The sequence below is a fragment of the Vulpes lagopus genome, chromosome 1 (genome assembly GCF_018345385.1).
Source record: "Vulpes lagopus strain Blue_001 chromosome 1, ASM1834538v1, whole genome shotgun sequence".
Classification (NCBI taxonomy): Eukaryota; Metazoa; Chordata; class Mammalia; order Carnivora; family Canidae; genus Vulpes; species Vulpes lagopus.
In genome coordinates, this window is record NC_054824.1 from 90,878,764 (window position 1) to 90,905,406 (window position 26,643).

General features: G+C 42.6%; 1 protein-coding gene across 1 annotated transcript in view; it reads left to right on the forward strand.

Annotated features, from left to right (window-relative positions):
• Positions 1 to 26,643, forward strand: part of MYH15 (myosin heavy chain 15) — a 150,288-nt gene extending 123,645 nt beyond the window's left edge. Inside the window, exons 37-42 of the mRNA XM_041748566.1 lie at positions 3,260 to 3,385; positions 5,490 to 5,660; positions 8,640 to 8,744; positions 23,489 to 23,584; positions 24,485 to 24,619; positions 26,491 to 26,643. Of these exons, the coding sequence (XP_041604500.1) occupies positions 3,260 to 3,385; positions 5,490 to 5,660; positions 8,640 to 8,744; positions 23,489 to 23,584; positions 24,485 to 24,619; positions 26,491 to 26,643 (786 nt within the window). The remainder of the gene's footprint in view (positions 1 to 3,259; positions 3,386 to 5,489; positions 5,661 to 8,639; positions 8,745 to 23,488; positions 23,585 to 24,484; positions 24,620 to 26,490) is intronic.

Below are 26,643 nucleotides of genomic sequence, written 5' to 3' on the forward strand. Positions count from 1 at the left end.
CATCTGTCATATTGGATTCAGACACTTCCTAAAGACCTCATTTTAATTTGATTACCTCTGTAAAGGTCCTATTTCCAAAGAAGGTCACATTCAGAGATACAGGGTTAGGACTTCAGCATGTCTCTTTTGAAGGGGACACAATTTAGCCCATAAAACTAGTCCAAAAGAATGAACTCCCAGAGCATTGATAGCCAGGATACTGGGGAGACATGAACGTTCCCTGGTGTACCAGAACCACTTGCCTGCTTCTCCTATTTCCTCCAAGTCACATGCTCTCCAAGCATCCCAGGATTAAAAAAAAAAAAATGTTCCTGCCTCAGAGCCAGGAGATTTCTAGCAATTCTAAGTGGCTGCTGACAGATTTGATGAGCTGTCAGGAGTCTGGTTTCCCATGGAAGGTTATATAAGTGACACGAAGCAAGAATTCTTAGATTGCTTGCCATTCTCATGGAATCAGGAGGAACCACTGTGGCTAGGACAAATTTTGTACAGTGAATCATTCAACATTTATAGGGCACCCACCATAACCTGAGCAGATATACATGCAGAATAACTCCACTGTCCTTAAAAAGTGAAGCCCCAGGTAGAAACTGCAGTGCACTGCTGGAGTGTAGAGTCAGGGCAAGCACATCCCTGCAGACAGCCTTTCCTGAGAGTCTTAGACCTCACTAGATGCACAATATGCTTAACTGGAGTTGTGAAGCTAAGGACGGAAGCATGGGGGAGGAGGAGCTTTGGGCTACTGAGGGAAATTGCTATACTCACTAGAACATGGTGGGGCGGGGATAGGAGAGATCAGAGAAATGATGCCAGGAGGCAGGGGGAGCCAGGTTCCCAGGAACTTTGAGTGTGAGACTGATGTAGCTTGAATTCCATCCTGCAGCTAATGGGGATCCACTGAAGAATTTTGAGTAGCTAAGAGTGAAATGATCAGATTTTCGTTTCAGGAAGTATACTCTGGCGATTGCTTTGAAGAGTGGATTAAAACAACTATAGGCAGAACTGCCGTACTCTGAAGCATTTAGAAATGTCTGTGGGATCAGCTTAGTTGCCACAGTGACTGGAAAGTGCCAGTGACATTTAGTTGGCAGCACTCAGAGATACTAATATTGTCCTAGGTGCAGGATAACCCCGCTTCACAACGAAGTGCCCCTTCCAGAATGCCAATTTCGTCCCCATTGAGAAATACTGGGAAAAAGGAAGGACAAGGCAGGGATGTACCAGTTGCAAGGCATTGCAATCAGTTTGTGCCTACAGTCTGACTTTTGGGTCCATCAAAACATTGTGCATGACCCAACTCTATTTAGATATCATATGATATGGAACAAATAGGCTGTATGTTATGCATAATTCCCAGAAGGGTCACTTCAACATTTTCTTTCTCTCTTAAGAGAGTTTATCTAAAATATAATGAGCAGGATTCTTATAAAGTAGGATATTGAATTTTTAAAAAGTAGTCATCTATCTGTAGTACTTAATCTAGCTATTGGTAATAAATCATTTGCCATGCCTATTATAACTGATAATGCACCAGTGGGTCCCAATATGATGAAAAACCACTAGCCCAGAGAGAGCTGAGGACATCAAGCAGAGCAAAAGCAGACAGAGAGAGGAGGAGATGAATTGGAAAAACAAAAAGAAAATTAGGCCATGGAAACCTGATCTCTAGGGCAGAGTTTCTGACACTTTCAGTGTATCACAGAAACTAACAGAAAAAATGCAAATTCTCAGGTCTCATTTCAGATCTACTTAATCAAAATCTCTGCAGTGGGATGCAGGAACCAAATGATTTCTCAAATGAATTCTCCCTTTGACCAGCACGTCCAGGTGATACTACACTGCTCACAAGGACCTCTCCCCAACATTAATCACATGGGGGCACCTTGCAATTAATAGCATGCTGTCAATCTTTTGATAACAATGTGTATCTTTTATGGAACCTTCTTCGCCCCTTCTGTACCCCCAGACCTCTAAGCCTAGAATAAATATACAAGGCCAAACTTATTCTGAGCTGATTACACGTGTTCTTTTTCAAACCTGAGCTGTGACAATCTAGATTGCCCTCTTGCACAATATCTCCTAAAACTCTTCCTCCCCAAAAGAACCAATTAGAGTCATTCAGCTTGAAAAAGTTTTGACCATTATCTCACTAGCAGATTTTAAATGATTCCATGTATAAATAAGTAGGCACATATATTTCTACCTTCCTTTATGAAGAAAGAATTTCTGTGGAGTTATGTGCAGTGAGCACCCAGAGAATATTCCAGTAAAATACATCCTCACCACCACCACCACCATCACCACCACCACCCCAGGAAAAGCCTGGGCCCGGGAGCATAGAAGCTCGCTCTCTGTAAGGACAGAGCATGGCAGCCTCGATGAAGATGCTTCATGCCATTGAGGAAGCAGGGCAGTGGGAGGCTGGAATATCTCTCTATTTCCAAGGTACCGTCCTGCTGCTGAGAGAGGCACTAGCTAGAGAAAAGTGAAAGGACAATGAAGAGAAATCAAAAATAGGAACCTGTGCTTTTTATATTACATTCTCTGTGCTAAGGTTTCACACCCTCAGAAAAGCTGTGCTTCAAGCATGGGCAAATAGCAGCAAAAGGAGTCTCAGCCTCTAGTGTCACAACCCAGGAAAGAAAGAATTAGGACAGTCGTAGCCACAGAACACCCAGCATCCTCCCGAGGATGGGTTCCTAAGGGCTGGGAGGATGAGGCTCATCTGAGCTATACTTCCCGCCAACTCACTGCAAAGTCAGATAGAGAGGGAGGTGGTTAAGGGAAGTTCTGGTTTGGGTTTGGGTTTCGGTTTTCCTGGAGCAGCATGCAGACAACTGATTTTTATTCCCCACCTTCCTGATCCCCAAATGTCTGCTGCTGACCCTTAATTGCGCTCTGGAACACTTTCTCCTACCACATCAGAGAACAAAAGGCAGAAACCAGTCCTCCTCAACAAGTTGAAAACCAAACACACGCTTGGGACTTGTAGATTATCTGGACCCATATTAGACAAACTATCTCTAATATCGAACTTCTAACAGATGAAGTACTTTCTATTCACATATGCCTTTGTTGGCAAAGGGGAGTTGTCTAGTGTGGCTTCCTGGGGTGGGAAGTATTGTTTTGCTGACTGCGGCAGCTGAGAACAGAACTTGCTCCTGGCCAGAGTCCATTCCTGTTGCATGTCCTCAACCGACCAGTCTGCTTTTGCCTCCCTGGTCTCAACTTGCCTAATGAGAGCGCTGCTCCACTTTAGAACACTAGCCTCCTCAGCCAGAAGAAGAAACTGGAGGTTGATGTTGCCAGGATGCAGAAAGAAGCCGAAGAGGCAGTGCAGAGGTGTCAAAATGCAGAAGAGAAGGCCAAGAAGGCAGCCACTGAGGTGAGTCCATTGACTGCTTGCTCACTCCTGTCTTCCAGAGTTGACCGGAGCAGTAGCCAAAGGGCAGAAGTGGATCTGCAGTCAAAAAGAATTCCATTGATTCTCCATATAGCCAGGAGGAGGTTAGCTGACCCCTCTGCCTCTCTGTTCCCATTTTGAAAAATTAGGCCAATTAGCTCCTCCCTTCCAACCTACTCAGACAATAAAAAGGAACAGTTGAATTGCTATAAGCAAAACCTTATGAAAGCAAGAAGTTTTTTTTTTTTTACAGTTAAGCCACTTTCCACTTGTGAATCAATATATCTAGAGTCGAGAAACAATTCTTCCTGTATATCCTTACAAATAGCTATTTTCCTAGCATCTGTAACAGTTTGATGATGATGATCTGGAAAGAAAGCTTATTTCACTTATTTCTTACAACCCATAACTATTGTTTGAGTAGTGCAATCAGGCTGGTAAAGAAGGATTTCAGGGCTGATATGCCTTCTTTATTTGCAAGTTTGAAATTGTTCATGGGGGTACTTTTCCTAAATGGCACTAAGCTCGGCATTGGCAGCCAGCCTTGTCTGGAGCTTTGTGGGAACTGAAGAAAGGCCACCGCTGGGACCCTCTGTGGGCAGATGCAGCACTTCTCTCAAAGGGCATAGCAAGCAGAAGGTAACACTCAGAATAAAAATTAGCGGAGGGAGGTGGAGGGCCTTGCAGGTCCCAGGCCTGCTGAGCAGAGTGTGCATTTAACTGCAGCCTCCACTCATTCCGTCCCCATCAAGTGACCCTGTGTAGTCCATCACTACCCAACTCTGTGCAGCAGCCCTGACTCTGCTGTGTGGATGGAAGCTGATCCTCTTGATGAAAAGGGTATGGGAACTAGGGAGACAAGACATTTAATTAGATTTTATATCAGTCATTTTAAAATTCAAAAGAGGAGTAGAGCTTGTGTCTAGATTTGCCTGAGTTATTTGGCAGTTGAGGAGCTAAACAAAACCTTCGCACCAAATCATGGACACCACGTTGCTATAGAAGCCAGCCCTCTCTAAGAATAGAGAAGCGTGCCTATCACTCAGCCTTTTGGTATCAAGGCAGAGACATTTCTGCTCCGTGATGGAAAAGAGGTGCGTGAAAGCTTAAAGATGTTTGATGGCCAAGGGAAAAATAATGTGGCTTAACATTTATGAAAATCCACATAGAGAGAAAGGAATAAAAAGAGTGTCTGCTTCAGCTTGGGAAATGTATGCAGTCACACATTATGAAGACTCTCTGCTTTAACATGCCTTTATAAGATTTCCTTGACACTTGAAAAATGAACTCACTACCTCTTCCCCCACCTTCCAGTTCTCTAATAGTTCAGCTCTGAGTCCCAGGCCTACCTAGCAGAACCCAGAGTTGCCTCCATAATTCATTCTTTGCCCTCACCATCTGCACAGACGTCTCACACTTAAATTATACAGATGGTTGGTAACCTGATAGACAGAGAAGCTTTGGCTGGGAGGACACTGTTCTTACATTAAATGCGCTGAGAGATTCATGAACCAGTTCTTAATAATTTTGTCGAGACATCAAGCCCTTGTACACATAGCTAAAGCCAAGAGCAGGCTTCACAAACAAGAATTAACCTTCCTTGTGCCAGATTATTGGCAATGAGAGCATCTGTAGCTGCCAAATTCCTGGAGCCTAAACTTGTTTGCTGTTGTGAATCACAGAATTAGAAAAGTGAGATGTGAAAGATTTTCATAGGCACCCTTCCCTACTTTCCTGGTGCGTGATGTTATAGGACATGTCCCGAGCTTTGGTGTGTTCAAAGCTATTGCTTCAGTTGGTCATCGTTCTTCTTTCAATACAGGTGTTGTGTGTTGTTCATGCAGTACTTCCTCTCTGGCCTGTTTCTGCTCCCCCTCACCCCAGTCTCCCTGGCAGCAGATGTCATTGTGATTGCCATATCATTAACAAACTCCAGGGTGGCCCATGTTAGGGACAGAAAAGTGGAGGAGATTAATACACGGAGGAGGGCATGCCATCTAGTCAGATCACGACTGGAAGGTTGTGGGTGGAAATGTGAAGGTCAGCTGGCTGCCAGCTTAGCTCAGCTCCTTTCTCTCTGTTTTAGGCAGCAAACGTAGCCGAAGAACTAAAGAAGGAGCAAGACACCAGTGCCCACCTGGAGAGGATGAGAAGGAATATGGAGCAGACAATTAAAGACTTACAAAAAAGGCTGGATGAAGCTGAACAGACTGCGGTGACGGGGAATAGAAAGCAGATCCAGAAGCTAGAATCGAGGGTAGGCGTTTGCATGGGGAATCGTGGAGTCATGACAGCTCCCAATTCACGGCTGTCTTGTCCTGGAATATCACTCCAGATGTTCCCTCTCTCACCACTTCTGCAATTAGCACTTCTAGATCATCAAGTGTCAGATCTCAATCTACTCATTCATTCTTGCTTGACCTTGGGCCCTCAGCCAAGACTCTTCCTGAACTGGATTAAGTCGGCCTTCCCTCTTGCTGTTAGGTGAGAGGGCATCTCAGTTCAGCCACACCGACTCGGGCTCCCCGCAGTCAGGGTTCCCTGCCATTTCCAGGGATGCCCACGCAGTCTTGCCTCTGTGCCTTTGTTCCTGTTATTTCCTCTGCAGAGCAGTCCCCCCACCCCCGCTTTTTTTTTCTTCCAGAAAAAGTGGAAGGGAAACAACTAAATCAAGGATCAAGAAATGATTAGTGAAGATATAAGAAGGGCTGATAGAGGGATCCCTGGGTGGCGCAGCGGTTCGGCGCCTGCCTTTGGCCCAGGGCGCGATCCTGGAGACCCGGGATCAAATCCCACATCGGGCTCCCGGTGCATGGAGCCTGCTTCTCCCTCTGCCTGTGTCTCTGCCTCTCTCTCTCTCTCTGTGACTATCATAAATAAATAAATAATAATAAAAAATTTAAAAAAAAATAAAAAAAAAGAAGGGCTGATAGAAATGACTTAGCACCTGCCTTCAGAGAACTTAGCAACAACTAGAAAGCTCTCTCTTGAAAACACAATTTTTTAAAGTATTGAACCAATTTCAATGACTATGGACAAGATGGGTGACAAATATTAGAAGGACAGGAAGAATATTTGACAGGGACTTGATGGTTCAGAAGGGCCCTGAAAAATACAGTATTGCTCTTGCGCATTTATGGCCTAGCCCGTGCCGTAGAATCCCAATGCACATCCATGCTACATCCAGGTAAAGATGCTGATTAAAAAGGAATGAGGAGGAGCTCTGTAGTAGTTTCTGAAGATCTCATCCAGTGGTACCAGGGTGATAAAAGGCACAGGCAATAGGTAGAGCCTACAAGGTCTTGTGCAAGGGTAAAGGAAATATAGAAGACAAGTACACATACACATGTGCTTGTATTTTCAAAAGGAAGGCGTGACAGGATAAGACGAAGACTAATAAAAATAGCTCCCCGTAGGAAGAGAACACAGAGATGAAAAGGAGATCTTCTGAACCTCATTCCATTGTTTTGATTGTTGTAAAATCATATAAAACATTTACACGCTTCATAATTAAAAAAAACAAGTTTAAATCTAAGAGTAAAACAAATCAATCCCTAAAATGTTAACACAAATGGAAACAAAGGAAGCTAACTGGGTTAGGTTGGGGGGCGGGGGCATAAAACACAGAAGAATGATTCCCAGTGACTTTTAAACATGGTGCTTTGTACATCCCTCATGGAATACATCTAACGACCGAAGGAAAAAATTAGCACATAAAGCAAACTGTGCTCCTAGCTTCAAATAACAATACCTTCTCATCACCACTCTCAGTAAGACTAATACAATCCTTTAACCAACAACTATTTAACCTTTATTGCATAAGAACCAAGATTTTTAGTATGAGAAAATATAGGTATAAAATTAACTTAAAATGTGCCTTAAAAAAAAACACATAAGAATGATACTGGTATTTTCTATTCAAATTTAAGATTGCAGGGTTTAATTTGGTTTCCAGTTCTGTCTGTCCACCATTAAGGCCTGGACTCTGTGCTAACTCAGTCGCAGTGAGCTCCGGATACGGGCTGGTACTAAGGAATTATGATTAATTTTCTTGAAAACATAATCATAACACTATTCTGTTAGGATCGCCTAACGAAATACTTACAGGTGAAATTATGATATCTAGGATTTGATGTAATAGTGATTTTCCCAGAGAGGTTTTTAATCAACTCAAAACTACACACACTTGAGAAGACCTGACCGGGGGCCTCGTCGTCTTAGTCTCAACCAACAGAACCGTGTGTTAGGTTCCTCGATGATAGGGGCTTCGAACACTTTTCTAATGACCTTCATCCACAAGCACCTGCACACCTGCTGACTTGCCCTCCCTGAGGAAGAGCAAGGAGGGAGGCAGGCGGGCAGTCAGCGATGGGGTCACTCACAGTGCGAGCATGTTCATGCCTCAGGGCATTGGACTTCGCACTTATTATTTTTTTAAGATTTTATGCTTTTAAAGGATTGATTGATTGATTTATGAATGACACAGAGCATGCTAGCAGAGACACAGGCAGAGGGAGAAGCAGGCCCCATGCAGGGAGCCTTACGTGGGACTCGATCTGGGGCCCCCAGGATCATGCCCTGGGCCGAAGGCAGAGGCTAAACCACTGAGCCACCCGGGGATCCCCCGGACTTCGCACTTTTGTTAGGCTAGTCAGGAAGGCCCTGTTGAGAGGGTGGCACTCGTCAAGAAGGCAGGAAGAGAGCAGGGACTTCTAGGGCAAGACGAGGAGCAGCCAGCACCCTTCCTCCACCAACTCTCTCCCCCCTTTCTGTTCTTTTTTTCCTCCAAATCACTTCCCACCATGGAACATTCTTTTGCTGGGTGTATCCACCCTCCTTAAAATGCGTGCTGCTCCAGGGCAGAGATGTTTGCTCTGCCGCTGCGGTGTCCCAGCCTCGGCGCAGGCCTGAGACCTGCGCGCACCCTGCAGGCCGGCCTGCGCGCTGCAGCGCCCCCCGCTGGCGGCCGGGCTCCCCGGGCTCGAGTGGGCGGCGGCGGCGGCGGCGGCGGCTGCGGGCGGGGAGCTCAGGCCCGGCCTCGACCTGCGCGCCGCGGGCTGCTGCTCTGGCCACGTGCCTGCGCGTAGCTCGGGAGCTGCTGCAGGAAGCGGGGCCGCGGGGCCTCGATGGGCCGACAGCCCGCACCGCGCGGCTCCCGCCGGCTGCCCCGCGTCACCCCGCCAGGAGGAGGGCGGCCCGGCCCGCCTGCGGCCTGAGGTCACGGCCTGTCTTGCAGGTGCGCGAGCTGGAAGGCGAGCGGGAGGACGAGGCGCGCCGCGCCGCCGAGGCCCGCAGCGGAGCGCGCAGGCTGGAGCGCTGCGTCCGGGAGCTGAGCCGCCAGGTACGCCTGGGCCCGCGGGCCCTGCCCTGCGCCCCCTCCTGCGCCCCCGGCTCCCCGCGGCCGCCCGAGCCCCGGCTGCGATCACAAGCTCTCGTCCTTCCGCGCACGGACGGCTACGGGACACAGGGCCGCGGCACCGGACAGCCACGCTCCCCGTTTCTTTATTTTATTTAAGATGTTATTTGTTCATGAGACATGCAGAGGCAGAGACCCAGGCAGAGGGAGAAGCAGGCCCCACGCAGGGAGCCCGATGCGGGACTCGATCCCGGGTCCCCAGGATCACGGCCTGGGCTGCAGGCGGGCGCTCAGCCGCTGAGCCCCCCCGGGATCCCCCCACTCCTCGCTTCTGGCTGCACAGACCCCCCCCCCGCCCCGAGGGCTCCCTTTGCGGCTGGGTGCTGGGGACAGAGCACCTGCTCGTGGGGGGGGGGGGGCGCTCGGGAGCTCGCGGCTCTCCAGCCCGTGACTGGAAAGAGGCGGGAAGACTCCTCGGCAGGACCGAAGGCGTCGCTGAAGCCGAGCGCCAAGCACCACCCGTCACTAACGCTGCCCTGCCCTGTCTTCCCTCCAAAAACCGAGGCGACACGCCACTCCGGGGCCCCACTCGCATCCTCCGCATCCTCTGGGGCCACACCAGGGGCGCCCCGCTCACGTGAGGCCCGCCCAGGTGAGGCCCCCCCAAGTGCAGCCCCGCCCACGTGAGGCCCACCCAGGTGAGGCCCGCCCAGGTGAGGCCCCCCCAAGTGCAGCCCCGCCCACGTGAGGCCCACCCAGGTGAGGCCCGCCCAGGTGAGGCCCCCCCAAGTGCAGCCCCGCCCACGTGAGGCCCACCCAGGTGAGGCCCGCCAGGTGAGGCCCCCCCAAGTGCAGCCCCGCCCACGTGAGGCCCGCCCAGGTGAGGCCCCACCCAGGTGCGCCCCACCCGGGTGAGGCCCCCCCCCGTGAGACCCGCCCAGGTGCGCCCCACCCAGGTGAGGCCGGGGACACCCAGGGGCTCGGGGCCCTAGTCCTGCCGGTGCTCCCCGCGGGGCTGTGGCCCCGACCTTCCTCCCCGGCGGCGGGACGTGGTGGCCGAGGAGGCGGAGCCCCTCAGCGCGGCGTGGCCTGGAGGGTGAGTCCAGCTGCTCCCCCCGCTTCTCACCGAGCCGGGCGCCTTCCTAGGCGGGTTGGTCCCCCGCTTCTGACCCCCTGTTCCACCCCCACCTGCGCGGGGCGCCCCCTGGCGGCGAGGGAGCCTGAGGGCCGCGTGCTCTGTCCTCCCGAGGGCGGGGGAGCAGCCACCTGTGGGGGGTCAATGCCGCTTGCTAATGACGTCTGGGTTTTTCTTCTCCTTTCCCTGCGGGTTATTCATACGCTTCCTTAGTCTGCTGAAGGCAGGGTCGTCTGGAACAGGCCAAGGCCTTCCTGCCCTGCTGGGGTCTGGCTTTGCCCTTCCCAGCCTCACCCCATTGGTCCCTGGCGCCCCAAGGACGGATGGTTCTTCGTCTCTTCCAAGTGTCTGCGCAGGGCCTAGGGTGTATCGACTCACCCGTGCCCTGATTCGGCCGCTAAGTCGGAAACACCTGTTGAGCGCCTGGTTCGTGCAAGCCCTTAAGCGAGGCGCTGCCGCTTTAAGGAGACATTAGGGAGCCCCCCGCATTCCTTGATCTCAGTACTTGGTTTTGGAATATTCAAGAGAGATGCTGACTCAATCCAATCTGTTCTCCTTTAACATCAAAATAACCACCAGGACTATGAGGCGGGGTGTTTCATGATAGCACGTCGTTGGTGCCAGTTGGAAATGTCATTTTGCAAGGGGCCTCAATATGCTTTTCATTTCCTAGGAAAAATCCTCTGGGAATATCCTCCTACACTGGAAAGGGACACGAGTGTGACCCGGACCACAGTCGTTCTATGGCCAGTCTCCGTGGGGCATTATCTTCCCTGGATGTCCCTCCAGCATGTGGAAACTCATCCAGTTCTTTCTCTCTAGTACCCAGAATAATGTGCTATGAAGGAGGACATAAGCCACTGCCAGGTGGCTCAGTGGTTGAGCATCTGCCTTTGGCTCGGGTCATGATCCTGGGGTCCTGGGATCGAGTCCCACATCAGGGTCCTTGCAGGGGAGCCTGCTTCTCCATCTGCTTATGTCTCCGCCTCTCTCTGTGTGTCTCTCATGAATAAATAAACAAAATCTTAAAAAAAAACAAACAAACAAACAAACAAAAACAGGACATAAGACCAGGAACTTACAACCGTTATAGAAGGTACAGTTTTCCTGCACCCCCCATCCACCTGCTTCACTTATCTTCGACTGCTTTCTATATTCAAGGATCTATGTATAGATGTTATTTAATCTGTACTAACCTAATGACAGATATAGTATCTTCATTTTTAGAGAGAAGGAAACAAAATGTGACTTGGGGTAGCTTCTCCGGGAACCAGAGGCCAGGATGGAGTTCTAGAAGTACAGGAGATTTATTGGACCCAACACCTGGAAAGACAAAGGAGACGGGGCCGGGGGAGGGGGGGGCAGGCAGCATCAGGCAGGGAAAGCTGTTGGACCACAGTATGAGTGTGACACCCAGGAAAGGAAAGGGTGAAGGGAGGGGGATGGACTAGGGGCTTGAGATTCGCAGCTCACCTCCGAGCACTTTCCAGCAGCAGGATTGCCTGGAAAGGAGCCTGGGTTAGGCGGGAACGACCAGATCCTCGTAGCCGCCGGCCCGCAGCTGGCCGAGGGGTGACCTGGCTGTAAGTGCCACAGCAGATCCCAAAAGTGCTGCTGCCGGAGGTTTGCAGGTAGGTGCCCTCCTCACAGCTGAAGGGCAAGTTCTAGAAGGGAAATCTGAGCTTCGCCCAACCGTGGCTTCCACAGGCCCAGGATGGGAGCCTAAGCTTTTGCCTTAAGTGGGAGGAACATCATGAACATTAGCAGCCCCTTCTAGCCTCCTTCGGTTTTCTTCTTTGTGGCCCTTTACCAGCACAGTGAATTTTCTCGCCTCCCTAAATTGGTTTTTTTTTAGTAAATATTTTTTTTTGATTTTTTTATTTATTTATTTATGATAGAGAGAGAGAGAGAGAGGCAGACACAGAGAGAGAAGCAGGCTCCATGCACCGGGAACCCGACGTGGGACTCGATCCGGAGTCTCCAGGAGGAGTCTCCAGGATCGCGCCCTGGGCCAAAGGCAGGCACTAAGCCGCTGCGCCACCCAGGGATCCCCCCGCTATTGGTTTTAAAACTTCCTATATACACACAATTCTATGACCCTTCAAATTTCTTAAACCTGGGAGGGAGAGGGATAGGCAGATGAAAGCAGAGTAGATTTTATTGAAAAAGCATTTCTTGGTCTCTGCCTTAGCTTAAAATTAGTAATTAATTTTCCGCTGTCAGATTGTACATTAAGGTGGGGTGGGGGAGCATTCTAGGCAATAGAAATGGCTTGGTTAACGCTTTATTTCTTCACTTATGTATTTATAGATTTTTCTTTCTTATGTATTTATATATTTATATTGAGATAAAATTGGCACATAACATTGCCTTAGTGTTGGGTGTACAACATAGTAATTTGATGTTTGTTCAATCATTGTGAAATGATTATCATAAGTTTTGTTAACATCCATCACCACGCATAATTGCAAAATTTTATTTTTCTTGAGATTAGAACTCTTAAGATTTACTCTCTTAGAAGCTTTCAAATATACAAGCATCTGCCTTCAGCTCATGGGGTGATCCCGGGGTCCTGGGATTGAGTGCTTCTCCCTCTGTCTATGTCTCTGCCTCTCTCTGTCTCTCATGAATAAATAAATAAAATCTCAAGAAAAAAAAAAGAATGCTGCAATAAACATAGGGGTGCATGTATCCTTATGAATTAGTGTTTTCACACTCTTTGGATAAATACTCAGTAGTGGAGTTCCTGGATCATACAGTAATTATTTTTTGAGGAATCTCCCTGCTGTTTTCCACAGTGGCCACACCAGTTTGCATTCCCACTAACATGCATGAGGATTCCTTTTTCTCCACATTTTTGCCAACGCTTGTTTCATTTTTTTTAAAATTTTATTTTAGATGTTCTCATAGGTGTGAGGTGATATCTCATAGTTGTTTTGACTTGCATTTCCCTGATAATTAATGATGTTGAGCATCTTTGCATGTTTCTGTTCCTCTGCCCGTTTTTGAAATCATATTTTTTGTTTTGTTCTGTTTTGCTATTCAGTTGTAGTTCTTTATGTATGTTAGATATTAATTCATTATCAAATATAGGATTTAAAAATATTTCCTCCTATTTCACGGGTTGAATTTTCATTTTTTTATTGTTTCTTTGCTGAATAGATTTTTAGTTTGCCCTAAACTACAAACTAGTTTGTAGTCCGACTTATATGTTTTTGCTTCTGTTGCCTTCGTTTTTGCTGTCAAATTCAAATTTCATAGCCAAGACCAATTTCAAAGAGGTAACCCCCTCTTTTATTCTAGGAACTTTATGGTTTCGGGATTTCACATCTTACATTTAAGTCTTTAAGCCATTTTGAGATAATTTTGTGTATGGCATAAGAAAGTGGTTTAGTTTCATTCTTTTGTCTGTGGCTGTCCAATTTTCCTAACACCATTTATTAAGGAAACTCTCCTTGTATATTCTTATATTCTTAGCTCCTTTGTCATAAATTAATTGACCATATATATATATATGTGGATTTATTTCTGGGCAGTTGGTTTCACTGATCTATGTGTCTGTTTTTATGTCAATGTCATACTATTTTGATTACTATAGCTTTATAATACAGTTTGAAATCAGGAAGCATGATGCACTGAGTTTTCTTCTTTCTCAATTTCTTTGGCTATTTTGGGTGTCTTGTGATTCCATACAAGTTTTTAAATTGTTCTGTGTCTAAAAGATGCAATTGAAATTATGATAGGGATTTCCCTGAAACTGTAAAACACCATGTGTAATATGGGCATTTTAATAATGTTAATTTTTCTAATCCATGAACATGGAATATCTTTCCATTTTATTTGTGTCATCTTAAATTTCTTTTTATCAATGTCAGGGTTTTCAAGGCACAGGTCTTTCATCCCTTTGGTTAAACTCATTCCTAAATATTTTACCCTTCTTGATGCATTTGTAAATGGGATTGTTTCCTTTCCATTTTTTAAGATTTATTTATTTATTTTAGAGAGCACAAGCAGAGGGAGGACAAAGGGGGAGTGAGACAAGCAGATTTGGGGTTCAATCCAAGGACCCTAAGATCATGATATGATAGCTGATCTATTTTCTATTTCTTTTTCTTTTTCTTGCCTTCCATGATCTGAGTTGAAATCAAGAGTCAGTGGCTTAACTGACTGAGCCATCCAGGTGCCCCAGGAATTCCTTAATTTCTCTTTCTGATAGTTTGTTATTATCAGAAACACAACTGATTTTTGTATGTTTTTATATCCTGCAACTTTACTGTTTATTATTTCTAATAGTTTTTGGTGGAATCTTTAGTGGTTTTTTGTTTTGTTTTGTTACATGTGCTATTATATTATCTGCAAAGCAAGACAGTTTTACTTCTTCCTTTCTGATCTGGATGCCTTCTATTTCTTTTTCTTGCCTAACTGCTCTGGCTGGGACATCCAGTAATATGTTGAATAAAAGTGGAAAGAATAGGCATCTTTGTCTTGTCCCTGATCTCAGAGGAAAAATCTGTTTTTTATTGAGTATGATGTCAGCTGTGGGATTTTCATATACAGCCTTTATTATCTTGAGATACAACCTTCTATATCCACCTTGTTGAGAGGTTTTTATCATCGATTGATATTGAATTTTGTCAAATGCTTTTTCCCCATGTATTGAGATGATCATATGATTTCTATTCTTCATTTTGTTAATGTGGTGTATCACATTGACTTGCAAATGTTGAATCATCTTTGTACCTTTGGAATAAATCCAATTTGATCATGGCATATGATCCTTTTAAGGTATCATTGAATTCAGTTTGCTAAATACTTTCTTGAGATTTTTTGTATCCATATTGATCAGAGATACTGGCCGATAATTTTATTTCTTTTCTCTCTCTTTCTCTCTTTTGGTTTGATATCAGGGCAGTGCTGGCCTTGTAAAAGGTGTTTGGAAGTGTTCCCCCTCTTCAATTTTGGAAAGAAATTTGGGAAGAATTAGTATTAATTCTTCTTTCAACATGTGAAAGAATTTACCAGTGAAGACATCAGGTCCTGGGCTTTTGTTTGTTAGGAAGTTTTTTATTACCCATCCAATCTTTTATGAGTAATTGGTCTGTTCACATTATTATTATTATTATTATTATTATTATTATTATTATTATTGGTATTGAGCTTTACTTACTTATTTTTATCACTTTTTTTTAAATCATAAGAAGTGTACTCTTTAATCCCCATCCCCTAATTCCCTTATCCCTCCACCCACTCCCCCTTTGGTAAACATCTGTTTGTCCTCCATAGTTAATAGCCTGTTTCTTGGTTTGTCTCCTCCTTCTTTTCTTTATTCATTTGTTTTGTTTCATAAATTCCACATATGAGTGAAATTATATGGTTTTGGTCTTTCTCTGACTTATTTCACTGAGCATTATACTCTCTAGATCTGTCCATGTTGTTGTAAATGGCAAGATTTCATTCTTTATTACGGCTGAATAACATACCAATAATACAGCACATATTCACGGTTGTGAATATACACAACCACATCTTCTTTATCCATTCATCTATCAAAGGACACGGGGGCTGCTTCCACTTCCATAGTTTGGCTATTGTAAATAATGCTGCAGTAAACATAGGGGTGCATGTATTCCTTTGAATTAGTGTTTTCTTATTTTTTGGGTAAATACTCAGTAGTGCAATTCCTGGATCATAGGATATGTCTATTTTTAATTTTTTGAGGAACCTCCATACTGTTTTCAGAGTGGCTGCACCAATTTGCATTCCCACCAACGTGCAAGAGATTTCTTTTCTCTACGTCCTTGCCAACATTTGTTGTTTCTTGCTTTTGATTTCAGATTTTCTATTTATTCATGCTTCAGTCTTGGTAGGATGTATGTTCTAAGAATTTATCTATTTCTTTTAAATTATCCAAATTTTTAGCATATAACTGTTTATAATAGTTTTTTTATGATCCTTTGCATTTCTGTTGTATCACTTGTAATGTCTCCTCTTTCATTTCTAATTTTATTTATTTCAGTCCTCTCTTTTCTTGGTGAGTCTAGCAAAAAGTTTATCAATTTTGTTTAATTAAAATTTTGTTGTTGTTAAAGTATAGATGGCAAAAATATATTAGTTTCATGTGTACAACAGTGATTTGACACCTCTAGATGTTATGCTATGTTCTCCAGAAGTGTAGCTGACTATATTCCCTATGTTGCGCCTCGCATCTCATGAATTATTCATTACAAAGCTGGAAGACTATACCTCCCACTCCCCTTACCCCTTTCTGCCCATCCCTCCACCACTGGTGACCACTAGTTCTCTGTATTTAAGATTCTCTTTTTACTATGTAGTTTCTTCATTTTGATTTTTAGATTACCCATATAAGTGAAATCACATGGCATTTATCTTTCTCTCCGGCTGATTTCACTTAGCATAATAACCTCAAGGTCCATTCATGTTGCTGCAAATGGCAAACTTGCATCCTTTTTTATGTCTGAGTTATATATATATATATATATAAAACTCTTCTTTATCCATTCATCTGTGTGTGGACACTCAAGTTGTTTCCACATCTTGGCTATCGTAAACATAGGGATGCATATATCTTTGTAAATTAGTGTTTTTGTATTCTTTGGATAAATACTCAATAGTGGAATTAGTGGATTGTATGGTATTTCTATTTTTTATTTTTTGAGAAACTGTTTTCCAATGTAAATTGACTTGACCAATTTATATTCCCACCAACAGTGCACAAAGGTTCCTTTTTCTCCACATCCTTGCCAACATGTTTCTTGTGTTTTCGATTTTGGTCATTCTGACAGGTGTAAGGTGATATCTCATTGTTTTTGTTTTTTTTAAGATTTTATTTATTTATTCATGAGAGACACTGAGAGAGAGGCAGAGACATAGGCAGAGAGAGAAGCAGGCTCCATGCAGGGAGCCCAAAGTGGCACTAGATCCCCGGGACTCCAGGATCACGCCCTGAGCTGAAGGCAGAGGCTCAACCGCTGAGCCACCCAGGCGTCCCTCATTGGAGTTTTGATTTGCATTTTACTGCTGATTAATGATGTTGGCCATCTATATGCCTTCTTTGAGAAATACCTATTCAGATCCTCTGCCCATTTTTAAATCAGATTATTTGTTTTTTTGGTGCTGAGTTATGTAAGTTCTCCATAAATTCTGGATATTAACCCCTCAACAGGTAAATCATTTGCAAATATGTTTTCCCATTCAGTAGGTGGTCCTTTTGTTTTGTTGATGGTTTTCTTTGCTGTGCAAAAGCTATTAAGTTTGGTCTAATCCCAATAGTTCATTTGTGCTTTTATTTCCCTTGCCTAAGGAGACATATGTATATATCCATTGCTAAGGCTGGTATCTAAGAGATTACTGCATATGTTTTCTTCTAGGAGTTTTATGGTTTCAGGGCTTACATTTAAGTCTTTAATACAGTTGGAGTTTATTATTGTGTATAATGTAAAAACAAGTGGTCCAGTTTCATTCCTTTGCATGTAGTTGTCCAGATTTCCTAGCACCAATTATTGAAAAGACTGTCATTCCTTATTTTATATTCTGCTGCCTTTGTCATAGATTAACTGACTATATAGCTGTAAATTTATTCTGGGGCTCTCTATTCTGTTCTATTGATCGATGTATCTATTTTCATGCTAATACCACAATGTTTTATTATAGCTTTGTAGTATATCTTGAAATCTGAGACTGTTATACCTCCCGTTTTGTTCTTTCTCAAGATTGCTTTGGCTATTTGGGGTCTTTTGTGGTTCTACAAATTTTAGTATTATTTGTTCTAGATCTGTGAAAAATACTACTGGCATTTTGATAAGGAGTACATTGAATCTGTAGAATTGTTTTCTTTCTGTTTATCTTTCTGTTACTTCATTATTAGTGTACAGAAAAGCAACAGATTTATGTATATTAATTTCATATATGGCCACTTTACTGAATTCATTTATTCATTTCTTCTAGGTTATAAATTTTTTTATATATAGTTGTTTATAGTAGTTTCTTATGATCCTTTGTTATTTATGTGGCATCAGCTGTAATGTCTCCTCTTTCATTTCTAATTTTATTTGAGTCCTCATTTTTTCTTGGTATGTCTAGTTAAATATTTATCAACTTTGTTTATCTTTAGAAAAACAGCTCTTGGGGATCCCTGGGTGGCGCAGCGGTTTGGCGCCTGCCTTTGGTCCAGGGCGCAATCCTGGAGACCTGGGATCAAATCCCACATCGGGCTCCCGGTGCATGGAGCCTGCTTCTCCCTCTGCCTGTGTCTCTGCCTCTCTCTCTCTCTCTCTCTCTCTCTCCCTGTGACTATCATAAATAAATAAATTGAAGAAAAAAATTTTTCAAAAAAAACAGCTCTTAGTTTCATTGGTCTTTTCTACTGTCTTTTTAAAAGATTTTATTTATTTATTTATTTATGAAAAAACACACAGAGAGAGGTAGAGACACAGGCAGAAGGAGAAGCAGGCTCCCACTGGGTGTGGAACTCAATCCCAGGACCCTGGGATCCTGACCTGAGCCAAAGGCTATGCTCAACCACTAGCCACCCAGGTGCCCCTTCTATTGTCTTTTTAGTTTTTACTTCATTTATTTTCATTCTGATTTTTGTTATTTCCTTCCTTTTAGTAACATAGGTCTTTGTTTTTTCTTCTAATTCCTTAAGGCATGAAGTTAGTTTTTTTTTATTTGAGCTCTTCCTTCATTTCTTAATGTGGACATTTATTACTATGAACTTCTGTATTAGAACTGCTTTTGCTGTATATCATAAGTTTTGGTATGCTGTATTTCTATATCTGTTTTCCTCAGGGTATTTTTTTAATGGAGAAAAAGAAAGTTTATATTGATAAGAGGTAATACCCAAAATGAAGAAATTAGAGGTACAAACTTTTATGTGATGAACACTATAGCATGAGAATATTTTAAAGAATATTTTATTTAACTTGAGAGATAGAGTTTAGTAATTTATTAGTTGCATATAAGCCTTCAAGGTATTAGTATTTTTTTTATTTCTCTTTTGATTTCTTCTTTGACCCATTGGTTGTTTAATGATGTTGTTTAATCTTCATATGCTTGTGAATTTTCCAAATTTCTTTAATAATTTCTAGTTTCATACTGTTGTGGTCAGAGATGATATTTGGTATGATTTCATTCTTTTAAATTTATTAAGACTTGTTTTGTGGTCTAACATATCTATCCTGAGGAATGTTGTGCACATGCTTGAGAATAACATGTATTCTGTTGCTTTTGGTTGGAACATATACAGTCTGTTAAGTCCATCTGTTCTAATGTTTTGTTTGAGGATTATGTTTCCTTAATGATTTTCTGTCTGTATTATCTATCCATTAATAAAAATCGGGTATTCCCCTCCTATTTTTATATTATTGTTTATTTTTCCCTTTAGGTCTATTAATATTTGCTTAAGAGACTAATATTTGCTAATAGGTAGATGTTCCTATATTGATGCATATTTACAAATACTATATCCTCTTGTTGAATTGACCCCTTTATCATTATATAATAGCTTTGTCTCTTATTAAGATCTTTGTCTTAACATCTGTTTTGTCTGATAGAAGTGTAGCTACCCCCACCTTCATTTTGGTTAACATTTGCAGGGCCTATCTTGCTCAATTCCTTCTCCTTTAGTCTGTGTGTCTTTAGAGTGAGTCTCTTGTAGGCAGCAAGTAGATGAGTCTTGTTTCTTTATTCATTTAACCACTCTGTCTTTTGATTGGAGAATTTGTTCCATTTATAGTTAAGGTAATTATTGATAGGAATGTACATAATTACCAGTTTGTTAGTTTTCTGGCTGTTTTGTGATTCCTTTGTTCCTTTCTTATGTTCTTGCTTTCTTTGTGATTCGATGGTTTTCTGCAGTGTGGTTAGATTCCTTTCTCTTTATCTTATGTATCTATTATAGGTTTTTGTATCTACTGTAGGTTTTCACTTTGCGGTTACTGTGAAGCTTACATAGAACAACCTATATTTATAATAGTCTATTTTTTTAAGGATTTATTCATGAGAGAAACAGTAAGAAAGGCAGAGACATAGGCAGAAGGAGAAGCAGGCTCCCTCTGGGGAGCCTGAGGCATGACTCAATCTCAGGACTCTGGGATCACAACCTTGCCAAAGGCAGACACTCAACCACTGAGCCACCCAGGTGCCCCAATAATAGTCTATTTTAAGCTTCAGTTGGGATGCATTCTAAAGCTCTATATTTTTATTCTCCTCCGTAATCACATTTATGTTTTTGAAGTCACAAATTACATATTTTTATCTTGTGGATTCATTAACAGATTTTGGAAGTTTTGTCTTTTAACCTTCGCATCAGATATATAAGTTATTTACCCACTATCATTACAGCATTATATTATCCTGAATTCTACAAATCCTTAACAGTGAGATTTATACGTTTATTTTCCTGTTATTAAGTAGTGCCCTTTCATTTCAGCTTATTGAAGTCCCTTTAACATTTCTTGTAAGACCACTCTAATGACACTGAATTCCTTTAGTTTTGGCTTGTGTGGAGAACTGTTCATCTCTCCTTCAGTCTGAAGGACAACTTTGCCAGGTAGAGTATTCTTGATTGACAGTTTCTTTTTCTCCTTTCAGCTCTTTAAACATATTATGCCATTCCATATTGGCCTGGAAAAGGTTTGCTGAAAAATCTGCTTATATAGTCCTATGGGGTTTCCCAAGTTGTTTTTCTCTTGCTACTTTTAAGATTCTTTCCTTGTCTTTGACAATCTAATATTGTGCATTTTGATGTGGCCCTCTTTAGGTTCTTTTTATTTGGAAGTCTCTGAACTTCCTGGATCTGGATGTCTTTTTCTTTCCCTGGGTTAGGACAATTTCCTGCCATGATTTTTTTTCAAATGTTTTCTGCCCCTTTCTCTATTGTCCTCCTGGGGACCCTTATAGTATGTTAGTCTGTTTGATGTTCTCCTATAAGTCTCTTAAGTTATCTTCACTTTTTTTCATTCTTTATCTTTTTGCTGCCCTGATGAGATTAATTACACTGTCCTGTCTTCAAGTTCACTGAACCTTTCTTCTTCTTCCCCTACTCAGCTGTTGAACCCCCTTGTTGTACTTTTCAGTCTACTTACTGTATTCTTTATCACTGTGATTCCATTTGGTACTTTGTTATATTTTCTGTCTCTGTTGAAATTTTCACTTTGTTCATTCATTCTTCTCCTGAGCTTGGTGAGCATCTTTATGACCATTATTTTGAACTCTTTATCAGGTAAATCACTTACCTGATTTTTAAAAATCATTTATCAGGTAGATCTCTTTTTTCTGAGATTTTATTTTGCTCTTTTGTTTGGAGAACATTCCTCTGTTCCTTCATTGTCTTTGCCTCTCTGTACTAATTTCTATGCATTACCTAAAAGATACCTCTCCTAGTCTTGAAAGAGTGATCTCATGTAGGAGATGATCTTTATTGTTTAACACTGCTCTAGCTCTTGGTTGTTTCTAAAACCTTTATGATTATCCAAGCAATCTTTTTTGTTCCTAGTGGCTCCCAATAATTGAGGGTGTCCCAGACTATTAGTGTCCCAAAGGGGGTGGATCTAGGTACCTAGATGCAGGCTGATTGGAAGCTGGCTCCTTAGGTCAAAGCTTTTAAAATATGCAAATATATCCTTTCTAGAGGAAAACCAGGAGATAGACATTTCTGGGTTTTTTTGTGCTAAGCCTTGGTGTACTAGCTATGTAAGAATGAGTTCTTTGTTTGCTACAAACCCATTGATCCTGTGAATACAAGTCCTGCTGGCCATCAGAGCCAGGCTGCCAAGGGATGTGTCTTCTGGGCAGAGCTACAAAATCTAGGGCACTAGATCTGTGCACAAGCTCCTTTCTTGTCAACAGCAGCAAGCTAGAGTGAAGCAGATGGAGAGCATAAAGCTTGCTCCCACCAGCTTCCCAGTCTCTGGAGAAGATTGCAGTCAGCCCCTTGATGTATATTAAATTAGAAGCCAGCTTCTTAGTCATAGCTAGTAAGACAAATGAATTGGCCTCTTTTACAGAATGATGGCATTTAAGTATGCTGCTTCTATGCTGTGCCATGGTAGGGGAGAGGACAGCTGGCTAAGCAGTTTTTGTTTGTTGTAGTCCTATGGGACCCATGAGCATAAGTCGCACTGGCCACCAGAGCCATGCCTTCATGGGGTATTCCCTCGGCAGCAGCCACAAAACTAAGGTGCCAAACACACCTTTAAAAGCTCCTTTCTGGGATGCCTGGGTGGCTCAGTGGTTGAGCATCTGCCTTTGGCTCAGGGTGTGATCCCAGTCTGGGGATTGAGTCTTCATCTGGCTCCCTCTGAGGAGCCTGCTTCTTCCTCTATGTCTCTGCCTCTCTCTCTGTGTCTCTCATGAATAAATAAATCATTAAAAAAAACAGGCTCCTTTCTGAGGGATATCAGAAACCTGGAGTGAGGCAGAGGGCAAGTTTGAATATGATGCTTACCTTCCTCTCCAGCCTCCAGAGACTATCACAGTCAGCTCCTTGATGTGTATTAAATTAGAAGCCTGCCCCTAGCCTGCAGCTACTAAGATAAGCAAAGAGACCTCTTTAATGGAAAGGCTAGGTGTTTCTATCCATTGCCTCTGTGCTGTGTCTGGGGGAGGGGATATTGACTGAACTTATAAAGGAGGGAATAAGCAGGAGAGCTCTGAGGTAATAGGAGATGAACATAGTTGGAGTGGAGGAGGTGTCTGGAAGGCAGTGGGAGGTAGGTGGAAAGACCATGAAAGTCACCAAAGGTGTTAACATTTGATGAAATAGATAAGATGAAAACAGGAAAATAATTTGAGCAGCAAGGGTAGGTCTTGATTAGATCAGTATCTCAACCATCAGCCAGTTGAAATATTCTTTTGGGAAGGTCACCAGTTCCAAAATGGAAATACTCTAGTTAAAAGGTCATGGGAAAGTGGAGAACATACAGAATCTTACCTGCCCTCCTGTTTCCTCAGAATACCCAAGGCTCTGTAGAGCACAGTTGAGAAACACTATCTTACTAGATTTCCTTTCTCTATCCCATGCCTGGATTGCAATGGAAGCAATGAGAATGTATACACCAACATCCCCACAGCTCATAGAATTTTCCAATCTCTGCTGATGCCCACACCAGAATTCCAGAAAACTTACCTTTTCTATAGTTTCATTATCCAAGGCCAAGAGTCAGTTAGAAAGTTCAAGTGAAGAGTTGATTAGTGAGAGAAAGGGACTGGTTTCTAATATTGCACATGCAGCTTTGGTAACAATGGTACTTCATTCCTACTGAGAAACCACAGGCAGGTGTAGCTTGGTTAGGATAGGAGGACTGCTGACCGAATTGAAACTAGTGGCTTTAACTTCTATTTCAGCAAAGGCGATTGGAGTTCTGTGGTGGATAAGGAGCAATGGCTGTTAGTACTCAGAGCTGTGTTACTTTCTCAAAACTTGGGATGAGTAAAGTTAGACTCATTTTTCAAATCACAACTCAGATATATTGTTTAATAAAGTTTCCTAACTCTTATTTTCTCATGAGGCAACTCCCAGTATAGACTTCTGGATCATTCAAATCGCCTTCATATACATATCTATGCATTCCAGGTAGAGGAAGACAAGACAAATCTGAGCAGGATGCAGACTCTGATGGATAAACTTCAGCTACAAGTACAAAGTTACAAGCAGCAAATGGAGGCAGCAGTAAGTACTTGGGGCTGCTGTCGTCTTACAGGTTTCCTAGCCATTGTTTTTGATTAACGGAGATAGGTAAGCACTTTGTCTAGAGAGGACCAGCCCAGCTTAAAGTCTGTTCATTCTCTAGTTTTTTCTCAAATGAGAATTATCACCCATGCTCAGAAATTTTGCTACTTTTCCACTCCAGGGAGCCAGAGCTCTTACCCTCACATTGTGGTTACACTCAAATATGTGCATTGCAAGAAATGAGTCAAGTAAGAATATGGTGTCATATAGGGATGGTGAATTTTTGGTCAGGTAGCCATCCTGGGGCCTTCCTCACCTCAGAACCTTGGGTGAGCATAAATGTGGCTCATAGTCTTTTTCCTGATGAGCCTGCACATGATTATGGCCCAGACTACCAACATTTGAAATGTACTTGCCCACCCTGGGTTTATAGCCATAGCTACATAGCATGTAATTCATTAGTGCCATGTACATTGGCTTATGCCTAATATCTCTTTGGGATTTTGAATTATTTCAAAGATTCAGGCTAAAACACTATGTCTAAAAATTACCTGTTGTATAATTTTTCAAGATAAACCTCCCTCAAAGGTAAACTAGGATGTTTAACTGATTATAAAACAACTGTGATTTTTCTTACATGTAACATGCCTGTGAGAGCCATACTATATCCAATTAGTGGAACATCCTAAGCAGATTCTAAATTTCCAGAGAATGATGGTTATAAAAATGAATCTAATGTCTGTTAGAAAGTCTGAATCCTTATATATCAGACCAAAATATATTCCATTCAATACTCAGAAATTTAGATTCCTTTCACACATTTTTCAACTTTTTCATGTCAAAGCAGAAAAAAATGACTATGCAGGCATGGGTATTTTTTTCTTTTTTTTATTTTTATAGGAAGCACAAGCCAATCAATATCTTTCCAAGTATAAGAAGCAGCAACATGAGTTGAACGAAGCTAAGGAAAGGGCAGAGATAGCAGAATCTCAAGTCAATAAACTCAAGATCAAAGCAAAGGAGTTTAGAAAAAAGGTATGTCAGATATTCAACTCTGTTGTAATTCTTAAAGCATGTGTGTTTTAGGGCTTGAGTCATCACACAGAGCAATAGAACAAGAAATTTGTTTTTTCTCTTTATTTTTTAAAAGACTTTAAAGTAGGTTCTGCTAAGGTCTTCCAATATTTACTAAATTTTTATTGTCCAGGTAATATGAAGTGGTAAGCATTTGAGTGGAATGTATATTGTATTTATACTTCTCAAATGCTTAGTTCCAGGTGAACTTGTGGGCTCTGAGCTCCAGATCCTGGATTCATTTGTGCAGAACAGTCAGGAGTCCAGAGAGCAAAGATGATTTAAAAAGCACAGATGGATCTGCTTGAAACTAAGTGAAGTCCTTCTATGTAGACAAATACATGACTTCATACTGTATCAGTATGGAGACCTGGGTGGTGAGGCTTAAACTTGAGGCAGTGGAGAATAAAGGCACTTGTCCTTTCTAGCTTTCTGCTTAATCCCTAAAACAGGGGGAAAGATATTTCCATATCTGTGGTTCTCAACACTTCTATTCTGATCCCAGGATCGGGGCTGCTCCCTTAAGTTTTTTACTAGCAAAGTGGCAGCATGACAAGACCACTGAATTATAGGCTTGTCAAGATCAGTGTCTATTCAGGGTGCTATAATAGAACACCAGAGACTGGGTGGCTTATAAATAACAAACATCTCCCATAGTTCTGGAGGCTGGAAAGTCCAGGATCATGATGCTAGCAGATTCAGTATCTGGTGAGGGCCACTTCTTCAGAGACGGCTTTTCCACTGTGCACTCACATAGTAAGAGGGGTGGGGTGGGGGGAGGGGAAGAAGCCCTTTTTAAAAGGCAGAAATCCTATTCATAAGAACTCTTTCCTCATGACTTAAAGGCCCCACTTCCTAACACCATCACTACGGAGATTGAGATTTCAACATATAAATTTGGGAGTTTTCCAAAAATAGCCTCAGCTTTCTTACTGAGATTTCCCACAAACACAGTTTTTAAATGAGGTCTGGCTTTCAGAGAAATGAATTAAATGATATTGGATAATGTGACATTAGCTGCCCTTCATGAAATGCATATAAAGCATTTAGCACAGATGCCTAGCACAGATAGGCACCATTTCATTTTTTAAAAATTTGGTACATGCCTGGTCCTCTTATTTAAAACGAATTACTAATAACTCTGCAAGACAAGTAGATAGGGTTGTCCATAATAAACACTACCTGAAAGGAGGTCAAAATAAGCGCTTTTGAAGGAGAATCTAAAAGTTGGTTATATTGAATATATTTAGATCTAAATATGAGAAGCATGAGTCATTGGCACACTCCAGAGATTTCTTGTTGCTGCCTGAATATTGTCTCAGGGATAAAGCCCTATGTGCAGAGGTCCAGTTAAGTGGTTTGAACTCTGCCCTCAATTTGAGAAGGGTCATGGCACTGGATTTGGGGTCTTTGAGGCAGAGCCTGCCCATCAACTCCATATAATAGTTTTGTTTAGGGAAATGCCTCACATGTGCTACGCTTGCACTCAGCTGGAGGAGGTCAAAAGGGCTGCAAAACATATGTAATGTATTCGACTTTGTCACAGTTATTTCCTTTTTTTTTTTTGTCACAGTTATTTCCAACAAAGAATAAAATGAATGAAGCAGAAATTGCTTGAGAGGTCCGAGATGAATAGGAAAACCATCCTTGGCAGTGCAATGACTAATTGTTTCCCATTCTCAGAAGGAAAGCCTGAAAATCTTTCAATTGTCATAAACCAAGTGATGAAAAGTTTTTCTGATAGAACTGGGGGATGGGGTCTGTCTGGGCCACGGAGCCAATTGGTGATGTGGCCACAGTCTTTCCCACAAAAGATGTGGGGTCTTTTGTAGAGGGCCTTGCCTTCTCCAGCAAGGCTAGGCGGGCAGAAAATTGAGAATGCCCGAGCACGTCCTTCAGATGAATTACCTGTGTCTGCTTTCTGTAATGCACGTAATTGCCTCAATTCCATGCATCCCTTTGAAGCTAATGAGGAGTTTGGCTAA